At 42.1% G+C, this 12,465-nt stretch overlaps 1 protein-coding gene across 1 annotated transcript; it reads left to right on the plus strand.

Annotated features, from left to right (window-relative positions):
- Positions 1-9,264: 9,264 nt before the first annotated feature.
- LOC105908820 (macrophage mannose receptor 1-like) lies at positions 9,265-10,747 on the plus strand. The gene is made up of 2 exons (XM_031585046.1): positions 9,265-9,867; positions 10,460-10,747. The coding sequence occupies exons 1-2, from the start codon at positions 9,450-9,452 to the stop codon at positions 10,465-10,467; spliced, it is 426 nt and encodes a 141-aa protein (XP_031440906.1). The 5' UTR covers positions 9,265-9,449; the 3' UTR covers positions 10,468-10,747.
- Positions 10,748-12,465: the final 1,718 nt, after the last annotated feature.

Below are 12,465 nucleotides of genomic sequence, written 5' to 3' on the forward strand. Positions count from 1 at the left end.
ATCACACACACACACACACACCATTACTGTACTTTTAGATCTACAGGTAAAGCTTTGAAAGCACAAACTTTTAAAAGCAAACCCTTTCCAGGGCCTTTTCCCTGCAGTTACCTTTTCTTTCACACGCACGTATGATAAACACACAACACAAACACATGCTTTGTAGATGCCCTAACACTAATTTGCTAGATTATACCCATCAGGATCAGGCAAATAGGAGAAGAGGAACTGTTAGCATCTTGACTTCCAGAGGCCCCAGGAAGCAGCTGTCTCAGGAGTGGACCCCGCCAAAGCATGCCCTGCCATTTGGAATGCCCCCCCCCCCCTCTACCCAAAAGAACCTCATGGGCTCAGAGGCTCTTTCTCCATGCAGGCTGTTTGTTTTCTAAGCCAAATGTATATAGCCGTTAGTTTCCTGTGCATTGAATGTTGAATTCTTTAAACTCCTTTTTGTTTGTTTGTTTAAATGTAACCCAATAAACATTTATGATTTGACTGAGCTTCAGATGAGCTTATTTGCTGGTGGCGTTTGATCCTGAATGAGTTTCGGTGTGGTGTGGCAACAGCGTGCTGCCTCACCCCACAGCCCTACAGCTTGCACTGTGAGGTTGGCAGCTTGAGAGGGAACCTTGGATGGGATCAGGGCCCTGCCTGTGTCTGTCTGCCTGGGTTTTGTCTGGGACTTAACTCAGTGATCTTCAGTGAAATCAGACAATCTTTCAGCTGTGTCCTGTATCCAGATGCAAAGACCAGAGGAAAGCAGACATCATGTGGAGATTTGAAAGAAGGAGTTACAAACACGCCATTGACTTTTGTTCATTGTTCATTCAGAGTTGTTTCATCTCTTTATTCAAAAATCGAAGGTTAACTTTAGGCCTGTTTTGCAGGTATCATGACGGGATTTGCAATGCAAAACCTCTGACGTGAACAACATCAAGGGGGCTTATTCTGGTCCCTGCAGAACCTGAGGGCCATGACCCTGACACCTGTCAGCCTCTGATGCTCAAACTACAGCCTGATAGAATATGTCTGGGGCAGGTTCCGTGCTGGTAATATTTAGTAAACAGTGAATAAACCAAGAGGTGCAGTATGGCCATGATAAGGCACTGTCAAACATGCTTTGAGTCATGCCTTGTAAGGGAGAATGTTGGTACACGTGTAACTCTTCAGTGTGACCAGGATCAGGATAGAATAAAAAATGTTCACCCTAGGTTAAAGTTAAGAATGTTCACCCTAGGTTAGAGTTAAGAATGTTCACCCTAGGTTAGAGTTAAGAATGTTCACTCTAGGTTGGAGTTAAGAATGTTTACCCTAGTTTAGAGTTCAGGATGTTTCCTCCACAACACAGACAACAAAGAGGCACGGTACAGTGGATCAACTCATGCAAATGAGTTTCTCTGGAAGATGACAACTGGTGCTGATGACCTCTCTGTTTTCATACCACACTTCTTTTTGCATAAAGAACAGCAGATCAGGTTCCTGTGTGTTTGCTTTGACAATAAATAGTGATTTAGACACCTGCTCCAGTCACAGAGGCGTCCTTCTCTCAGAGACATCCACCTGCACCAGAAGGGGTGACCACAGATGTGCAACTCCAGAGCTGTCTGACAGGTAAGACCCAGTGACAGTTCTTTACAATCATTTTCACACTTTTTTCAATACCATGTACACTTAACACATCCACCATATCAGTAGACTATGTGAACTAAACTGTGGTCAATTTTCCAATGCTTAGATACAAAATGCATTCAATGAACACTTTTTCCGAAATTCATGGATACATGTCTCAGTTAATGTAATTTTGATAATTGTAGATGGAAAGATGCTGTATTTTGACAGACAAATTAAGCTATCTATTTTAAATAATACAGATTATTCTAAAATGTTTGCTGAAAAGGTATTAAGTTTACTGCTTGGTTTTGTTTGTTTGCAGCCTTGTTACCAACTATACTATAAATGTATACTATACAGCTATACTATACTACTATACAACTATACTCCACAACTATACTACACAACTATACTATACAACTACACTCTCTCTCTCTCTCTCTCTCTCTGTCCCTTTGGACACAGCACAACCCTAAAGCTGTCTCTCTCTCTCTCTCTCTCTCTCTCCCTATCCCTCCCTATGGACACAGCACAACCCTAAAGCTCTCTCTCTCTCTCTTTCTCTTTCTCTCTCTCCCTCCCTATGGACACAGCACAACCCTAAAGCTGTCTCTCTCTCTCTCTCTCCCTCTCTCTCTCTCTCTTTCTCTCTCTCCCTCCCTATGGACACAGCACAACCCTAAAGCTGTCTCTCTCTCTCTCTCCCTTGTTACCAGCTATACTATACAAAAGTGGTGCTGCACGTATGAAGGAAAAATATAGATGTAGTTGTCGCTAAAGACATTTTCCCACTATAACTGCTGTATATGTAAGTCATGGGCTATCAATGAGACAAAGTGACCCAAAAAGGGAACTATAACAAACACTTCTATCCAAAGTGACTTACAATAGCATCTCACATTGCCCAGGAGTTGAACCCAGTTCAGCTATTTGTTATTCAACAATACTAACCACTGTACCACTGATCACACAGGGTCAATTTGCTACACTCAAAAGTGGTATATACGGTACTGTGACAGGCAAACCAACAGATAAAAAAAGACATGGTGTCATGACAACAGCTTAACTTGAAATATTTGTGGAATATGGGGAATTTTAGAGGTGGATAAGATGTGCTAAAAAAACATTTCTAAAGATTCAAGGCAAAGGAGAATGTTGCGGTACTGTAAATGTGAAGTTCATGAAAATTGCATTAGGGCTGCAGGATACTTCTAGTGGTAGTCTCATGTGTTGTTGTTTCACTTACTGTACAGGGAAAGAAAAGTGTCTGCACACTTTTTTGTATTATAGCATACCACAGAAAATTTAGCATGGAGCTGTCTTGAGGTATTTTTGCTGAATTTCATATTTACTGTATTTTATATTACCATATGTACGAGGTGTCATACGTTTCTCTTTTCTTTCGCAATGCAACACTAAACTTTGCAAAGATAGAGGATACAGCAATGCTTCATATGACTGTGTTATTTAGTTAATTGTGAACTGAGTGATAAAGTAGTTTAATGGGAGAGGGCATATGCTATAGTTATGGCCAGTGGCGGCTCCTGAAAAAATTCTCAGGGGGGGCAATTTTTTTTATAATGATTAAGGCGACCCATTCAGTAGGTACATTAAGTTAGCTGATTAACTCATACAGCACTACCTTTTTGTCCACTATTGGCATGCACACAACAGTAATATGTCCCCTCTTGCTACATAGCTAGAGTAGCAAGTTACAGGTGGAAAGCTATGGAAGAAAGTTGCATCCAGGAGCCTTCATAAGCAAACATGATGTGGCTCCACATTAAATTATCCCACTTTTTCATTATCCACGTGTCTCAAATGTTGTATGATGTAACATAGCTTAACAGGACACATGATATGTCCAGTAACATCATGAAGAAGGGGTAACATAAGTCAAAACCAACAATATTTATTGACTGATCATGAAAGTATTGGCTTACAAAAGCAAAATAAGTCATCACATAAAAAATTATTCAGTGTTAGTGCAAGAAGCGAACTGTGAAACACACTGTAAAACCTATGAAAAGTGACAGTGGTATATGAAATACAGACTGCATTAGCCACTTCACGACCGCGATTTTCTTTCGTTCCAATTCTTGGATGTAGGATTTCCCTCCCTTTGTAGAAACCTGTTGAATGGATACATTTGGTCTAGGAAGTCCTAATTGTTTTGTTGTCAATTTATCTTCATTAGTACGCCGACTAAAAAGGAGTTTCTGTCAAAGAGCGAATCGAGTTCTTCCACTGGACAGGGCAGCCATCTTGACAGAATATGCCTCCGTCGAAGCTGTATGACGTTCGTATAGGCTTTTACGTCCACTACTTATGACAAGACCAGGAGGGGCGAGCCCTCCCGGAAGCCATAGAGAATGCATTGAGAGCTCTGTTTTGTGAAAAAAATGGATTTAACATGGGAGTCAATGGGAGAGGTCTGGGGCGATTTTCATTTCGCCCCAAATCGCCCCAGAAGGGGTGGGGCCTGTCGGTAGGGAAAACGTATGGCTAAGGAATGTGTATTAAAACCGGATGTCATCACTTTAATCCGGTCTCTGGTTGGATAAAACTTTTCAACAGAAATGGACAAGGACCTTTGATTTATTCTTTAGGAACCATGCCGATGCCTGACTTTTAATGTTGTGTGACGTTGTTGAAGTTCAAGTTCAACATTAATAGCGATTGAATTACCCTTGTGTCGTGTAATCGCTAGCGGTAAATAAACGGAAATAACTTGAATGACTGATTAAGGATATATGTTACACATCACAAACACACGTAATCGATGGGTTTTGGGGGAAATTAGGTAATTGGTTAGCTTAAATTGCAGTATCTTAGGCGAGCTAATTGACCTGGCTAGCTATAGCGGAATTAACAGTGCTAGCTTTGTGTTTGGTCATATAGCTTCGTAAAAGTTCGGTTAACAAGTCACTTGTGTGTTTAGTTGTATGACTTCGTAAAAGTTCGGTTAACAAGTCAATTGAGCATTAAGCCACCTGACTATAATGGGTCTATTCATATTAGCATGCTGACGTTATACTTATTAGCAGCGAGGCTAGCTAGCTACTATGTGTTCCAATGGATTGTTGGTCTAAGCGTTAGCTTCAGTTAAGTCCTACAATAGGACAATACTCTGCAACATTCGTGTACCACATGAACAACTAACCGAGTCAATGTAGACATAGGTTAACAAGTCACTTGTGTGTTTAGTTGTATGACTTCGTAAAAGTTCGGTTAACAAGTCAATTGAGCATTAAGCCACCTGACTATAATGGGTCTATTCATATCAGCATGCTAACGTTAGACTTATTAGCAGCGAGGCTAGCTAGCTACTATGTGTTCCAATGGATTGTTGGTCTAAGCGTTAGCTTCAGTTAAGACCTACGTGTACCACATGAACAACTAAACGAGTCAATGTAGACATATAAAAAGTTGTGTAGATAGCTTTATTCACATAAGCCGTATAACTTCACAAAAATAATAATAATTTAAAGAAAACCGATCGTTTGCATGTCAGGCGATCAACACAACTTCTCAACTAAAAAGTAAAGGTCCTTGTCCATTTCTGTTGAAAAGTTTTATCCAACCAGAGACCGGATTAAAGTGACGACATCCGGTTTTAATACACATTCCTTAGCCATACGTTTTCCCTACCGACAGGGCCATTTGAAGCACGACTTTAGGCTGACTGAACGACTGTCACCTGATTCGACAATGACATACAGAGGCAGATCAGACAGGCTAGTGGTAGAATCCGACAGAAAAAAAATTATTACATTTAAATTTACATGTCATTTACTCGACTTACAAGAATATTGCGTTTATACATAAGGAGTTTTTTTTTTTTTTTTTTCCTAGGCAGTGGGTCGCCCCAATCGCCCTTATGGACGAGCCGCCCAATGCTGAAGAATCAGGCTTGTTAGTATGGTAGTCAGAACACACACACACACACACACACACACACACACACACACACACACTGCCGGGAGTGTGACTGCACATGGAGCATCAGAGTGTGAGGGTGGCCTGGAAAGAAAAATTACGAATTTGCAACAAATTGTGGGTGGATTGCATGGGTGGAGCAACAGCACGTTTGTCAGAAACACTAAACGCTATGTGTGTGTGAGTGACGTGTGAGTGTGTGAGTGTATGTGAGTGTGTATGTGAGTGTGTGTGTGTGACTGTATGTGAGTGTGTGTGACGTGTGTCAGAAACACCTAACGCTGTTTTACTTTGTTTATTTCCCTCACTGTGTGACGTGTGCCAGTATCTCCAGCGTCTCTAAATTATCTTCTCTCTTCAGACCCTCAGTGATGACTCTGCTTCTCATTACCACACTGCTGCTCTCAGGTCAGTCTGCTCTTGACGTGTGTGTGTGTGTGTGTGTGTGTGTGTGTATGTGTGTGTGTGTATGTGTGTGTGTGTGTGACTATTCATATTCATACTTTATACAGTGGGGAAAATAAGTAATCTGCCGATTTCGCAAGTTTGGCCACTTGCAAAGAAATGTGTGATCTATAATTGTAATTGTAGGTGTATTTTAACAGTGAGAAATAGAATATCAACAAACAAATCCAGAAAACTGCATTTTGAAACATTTATGACTTTATTTGTATTTCATGCAGACAATAAGTATTTGAACCCCCAAGCAAACAGCAAGAATTCTGGCTCCCAATGACCAGTTTAATGCCCAAGAAGCACACAGATTAGTCCTCATTAGGCCTAACAAGGTACACCTGATCTCAACTGGTGACGTGTATAAAAGAAACCTGTCCAAAGAATCATACTTCACACCTTCAACCTCACCACCATGGGCAAGACCAAAGAGTTGACCAAGGACGTCAGAGATAAGATTGTAGACCTGCACAAGGCTGGAATGGGTTACAAAACCATCGGCAAGCAGCTTGGTGAGAAGCAGACAACTATTGGTGCTATTATTCGTTAATGGAAGCAACACCAAACAACTGTCAATCGCTCTAGGTCTGGGGCTCCATGCAAGATATCCCCTCGTGCGGTATCGGTGATCATCCGAAAGGTGCAGAATAACCCCAGAACTACACAGGGGGAGCTTGTGAATGATCTCAAGGCAGCTGGGACCAGAGTCACAAAGAAAACCATTGGCAACACACTACGCCGTAATGGTTTGAAGTACTGCAGCACTCGCACGGTCCCCCTGCTCAAGGAAGCACATCCGTCTGAAGTTTGCCAATGAAAACTTGAATGATTCTAAGGAGGATTGGGAGACAGGATGTGGTCAGATGAGACCAAAATCAAGCTCTTTGGCATCAACTCGACTTGCCGCGTTTGGAGGGGGAAGAATGCTGAATATGACACCATCCCCACCGTCAAGCATGGAGGTGGAAACATTATGCTTTGGGGCTGTTTCTCTGCCAAGGGTACAGGACGACTCCACTGCATCGAGGGGACTATGGATGGGGCCATGTAACATGGAATATTGGGCTTGAACCTCATTCCCTCATTCCCTCCCATTGAAAACGCAACCTTAAGGATTTGGAGAGGATCTGCAAAGAGGAGTGGACCAAAATCCCTCATGAGATGTGTGTAAACCTGGTGACCAACTACAAGAAAAGTCTGACGTCTGTGCTTGCCAACAAGGGTTATTCCACCAAGTACTAAGTCATGTTTTGTTAGGGGTTCAAATACTTATTTTCTGCATCAAATGCAAATTAAGTCATAAATGTTATAAAACGCAGTTTTCTGGATTTTTTTGTTGATATTCTGTTTCTCACTGTTAAAATACACCTACTATTTCAATTATAGATCACACATTTCTTTGCAAGTGGTCAAACTTGCGAAATCGGCAGGGGTTTAAATACTTATTTTCCCCACTGTATGTGTGTATGTTCATGTGTGCTTATCTACAGGCCCAGTTGTCTGTGAGTGTGTGTAGACGTGTTCATTCTCCATGTGTGTGGATCTGTGTGTATTCAGATGTTTGTGTGTGTGTGAACTTCCCCCTCCTCTCAGGTGTGTGCAGTCTCTCCTCCTCTCCTCTCCTCTCCTCAGGTCTGTGTAGTCTCTCCTCCTTTCCTCTCCTCTCAGGTCTGTGCAGTTACTCCTCCTCTCCTCTCCTCTCCTCTCCTCTCCTCTCCGGTCTGTGCAGTCACTCCTCCTCTCCTCTCCTCTCAGGTCTGTGCAGTCTCTCCTCCTGTGTGCCACGTCAGTTCCATGTGGTGAAGGAGAAAAAGAACTGGACAGAAGCTCAGCGCTACTGCAAAGATGAGTTCACTGACCTCGCCACCATAGACAACATGAAAGAGATGAAGATGTTAAATAGCACAATGAATGAAGCAGGTGCTATAAGGCCTTGGATTGGGCTGAAGCAGAAAAGCAGTCCTAGGTGGCAGTGGTCTCTGGCTGACAGGGATTCCTACAGAGAGGATAAGGCAGAGTTCAGGAAGTGGGACTCAGGCCAGCCACAAGGAACTGAAAAGAACTGCGCTGTGATGAAAGGAAATGGGAAATGGTACAATAGGCAGTGTAGTGACACCAAGCCCTTCATCTGCTATGATGGTGAGAAGCCTTCTTACTCACTCACTCTTGAATACAGGCAGCTAAACTATGCAAGTAAACAAATCAGTTGGTTATGACCTCATTAACTCTTACCTTAGACTGTGCAGGTCTATCCGTCAGTTTGTTGTGACTTCATGTGCACTCACATTAGTTGAGACTGTAAAGCTGTGCAGTTTATCAGTTAACCATGACACATGCATTACCACAGGGGGGAACTCCACACATCCCTATGTGCTGGTTACTCATACTAATAAGAGCTGGGCAGATGCTCAGAGATACTGCAGAGAGAAACACGAAGACCTGGCCAGTGTGAGGAATGAGACTGAGAATGAGAAGATAAAGAAGAATGACCAGATACAGACAATTCTAGGGTCTGTCACTGAAGCCTGGATTGGCCTGTTCAGAGATGCCTGGGAGTGGTCAGACGGCAGCCCCTCCTCATTCCGCCACTGGGAAACTGGAGAACCCAGTTCAGATGGGTTCTGCGCTCAAACTACTTCCAGTGGTCAGTGGAACGATGTAGGCTGTCAGCATCGTTTAAACTTCATTTGCTATGAGGGTAAGTCACCAGGGCGCTCTTTTCTTCTACTTGATGGGAATTCAGTCACAAACAGCGTTATCACAATCAGATGTGATGGTGACCTAAAGATGGTTGAGTGGGCCTAGCGGACTTACTGTACTCAGCTCTACCATAACGGGCGGTGGAATAATAAAAAAATGTGATCATCATGAACCTTTCATCTCCTATGAAGGTGAGGTCAAAGGTCAAAGCTTTATGTAGATTGCAGCTGTTTACATATTTCAACAGGTTCGTGTGAATACACGATACTCTAACCCTGTATGTGTGTGTGTGTACACATGCACGATATTCTAACCCTGTATGTCTGGGTGTGTGTACACATACACGATACTCTAACCCTGTATGTGTATGTGTGTACACATACACGATACTTTTACCCTATGTGTGTGTGTGTGTGTGTGTGTGTATGTATATGTGTGTGTATTTGTACACATACACGATACTCTAACCCTTTGTTCATGTTCACACAAAACAGGATGTACTATGACGGTACTTCCCTATAATTCTTGACAGGTGGTGTTCCTATCTCTCAATGTAGTTACTATCTGTTAATGGAGTTACTATCTGTTAATGGTGTTACTATCTCTTAAGGGTGTTACTATCTGTTAATGGTGTTACTATCTGCTAATGGTGTTACTATCTCTTTTGTGAATTGTACATCTGGTCACTCTGCACATTATGCTGCTGCAGATAAAATGAGGATCTTAGGAGGACTCCAGAACTGGACATGGGGATCTGTATCTTTCTCCTTTATCTTTTCTCTCCAGACAAACTGGTTCTGATTCATGAGAATAAAGTCTGGAAAGAGGCGCTGCAGTACTGCAGAGAGCACCACGTGGACCTGGTGTCTGTGACCTCTGAGCAGATCCAGCGCTGGGTGAGGGGGCGGGCTAAAGGAGCCTCCAGTACTCACGTGTGGATGGGCCTGCAACACTCCTGCTACATGGGCTTCTGGTTCTGGGACAACGCAGAGACGGTCTGCTACAGCAACTGGGCCCCAGGGGGAGAGACAGAGCCGGACTGCAATGCTGGACTGGAGCATCAGAGGGCCAGAGTGGGGGCAGTGAAGTCTGGAGGAGACGGGGAGGGAGAGTGGGTCATGCTTCCAGAGACCGAGAAACTCAACTTTATCTGCACCACTGAGGGTGAGTCCACTTCATCTCACTATGGACATGTGTGTGTGTTGTGTGTGTGTGTGTGCTGTGTGTGTCTGCTTCATCTCACTATGGACATGTGTGTGTGTGTGTGTCTGTGTGTGTGTGCTTCATCTCACTATGGACATGAGTGTGTGTGTGTCTGCTTCATCTCACTATGGACATGAGTGTGTGTGTGTGTGTGTGTGTGTGTGTGCTTCATTTCACTATGGACATGTGTGTATGTGTGTGTGTGTGTCTGCTTCATCATACTATGGACATGAGTGGATGTGAGTCCGCTTCATCTCACCATGAACATGTCTGTGTGTGTGTGTGTGTGTGTGTGTGTGTGTGTGTGTGTGTGTATTATGTCTGCTTCATCTCACTATGGACATTTGTGTGTGTGTTTGTGTGTTTGCTTCATGAGTGTGTGTGTCTGCTTTATCTCACTATGGACACGAGTGTGTGTGTGTGTGTGTCTGCTTTATCTCACTATAGACATGAGTGTCTGTCTGTGTCCTACTATGAACATGTGTGTGTGTGTGTGTGTGTGTGATTCACTTTTTAACCCCATCCTCTTGTGTGTGTTCATGTCCTCTTACAGCTCAGTAGGACTGGATCCTCCTCTGCCCAGAGCTTCCAAATCACTCACTATGGACGTGTGTGTGTGTGTGTGTGTGTGTGTGTGTGTGTGTGTGTGTGTGATAAACCCCTGTCTTTCTATGCATCACAATGTATATTTACTCACCCTACTTTTATAGACATTAAATGTGACTCCATTGCAGTAACTTACCTATCCTGCAGTAAACTATATCATCTTTTTGTATTTTTGTCTGCAAATGCATCATGTGTTTGGGATTTTAAACAAAGTCATGATTGACTACGTCATTTTCAAAAGAGATTGTGAATCTCTTCATGTAACTTTGCGTAGGGTAGTCTTACCACTGTTCTGTCATTCTGAATTGAATTACACTTGCTTTTGTTCTCAAACTGAACTACACCTGTGTGCCTTTTCTATCCTAAGTCAAATGTAGTTGTTTTATCCACATATTAATTAAATAAAGATCACTGTGATCACCATGACTGTGGTCTCTGTGAACCTATTAAACACACACACCTGATAAAAGGATCATGGATGTCCTTGGTATAAATCTTGTGTAATCTTCAACAAGCATCAATTCGAATTAAATACTGTAGTTTAAGGTATTGTTCTATTGCTCAAAGGTAGTGCTGAATTAAATTACTTTCCCCACTCCTTTCTTACCACGAGTGAACTGGGTCATGAAAAGAGATGCTCTGTTGTTTGCTTATGCAGAAATACATTTAGCATTTATCTGTAGTTTACCCAGTGCATGATGTCTCGGTTATCTAATGTGGCAAGAGTGTAGATATGCTGCGTTGAGTGTATTTAGTCACTTTACAGCTGCTGAAGTGTTAATTTGACCGATTACATGCATGTCCGGTATGGAGACGCTTCAGTAACGATGAGTGGGATTGCGTGTGTTCCGCTTCCATGGTTTGTCTTCTGGAACTGCCACGCAAGACTCAGACTTAACACGTTTTAAAACTCTAACTTCCCAGCCATTTAAATGAATTTCAGGGGTACAACTTCACGCCCCCTCCCCCCGCACACATATTCTGCCTATAATACTTGTCAGTGTAATTTCTACGCTGAATATGGGTCTACATCAGTATTTTGGGCAATGCGACTTGGCTATTCAGACATAAATATGTCGACGGGCCCAGTTATAGTTATAAAAATAAAAAAAGTCAATGGTGAACTGATCAACATAGGCTCATGTCGCGGACCCCCTGCAATGCCGTCGCGGACCACCAGGGGGCCATGGACCCCTGGTTGAAAACCCCTGCTCTATACCCCAATAGAATTCTAGAACACTGCAGCATATTACTGCGAAAACCAGAGAATTCCTGTATTTTTTGTTATTCTGTAAACAAACAGTTACAGTTAGAAAACAAAAGAAAAATTACAATTACAAGTTTGTTTTGTTTGAAAGGGCATACATTGTTTGTTAATATAATATCAAATATGTATTAGTGACATCTACAAATATTAAAATACATAGCTTTACATACACCCTAAAGTTCAAATTCATAAGTTTTGAACCGTACTGCAGACCTATTTATTACATTTAATATCATCTTAATGTATTTAATTAGTATTTGTTTTATATTTTGTAAATAAATAAATACATATTAAACTTAATATTTAAATATTAACACTACTAAACCATATAGATAACCAACATTTTTGCAAATTTGGTGGAAAACACCAACCTCTATGCCTCTTCAAATGCATCCTGGTGCAATACATTTGTGGAAGAGGTGAAGGTGTTTGTGGGAATAAAGATCCTCATGGGACCATGCCACGAAATAGGTATGAGGAGTTATGCAGATACGTACCCTGTTCAAACCCAAGGATAGCAGACTCAGGTGACAAGCTTCAGAAAGTGAGACCATTACAGTTTTTTCCAATCATTTTCACACTTGGTTCAATACCATGTACACTTTCTCAAAAGACTTAACACATCCAGCATATCAGTAGACTAAGTGAACTAAATGGGATACTTTTCCATTGCTTATATACAAAAT

The sequence above is a fragment of the Clupea harengus genome, chromosome 18 (assembly GCF_900700415.2).
Source record: "Clupea harengus chromosome 18, Ch_v2.0.2, whole genome shotgun sequence".
Classification (NCBI taxonomy): Eukaryota; Metazoa; Chordata; class Actinopteri; order Clupeiformes; family Clupeidae; genus Clupea; species Clupea harengus.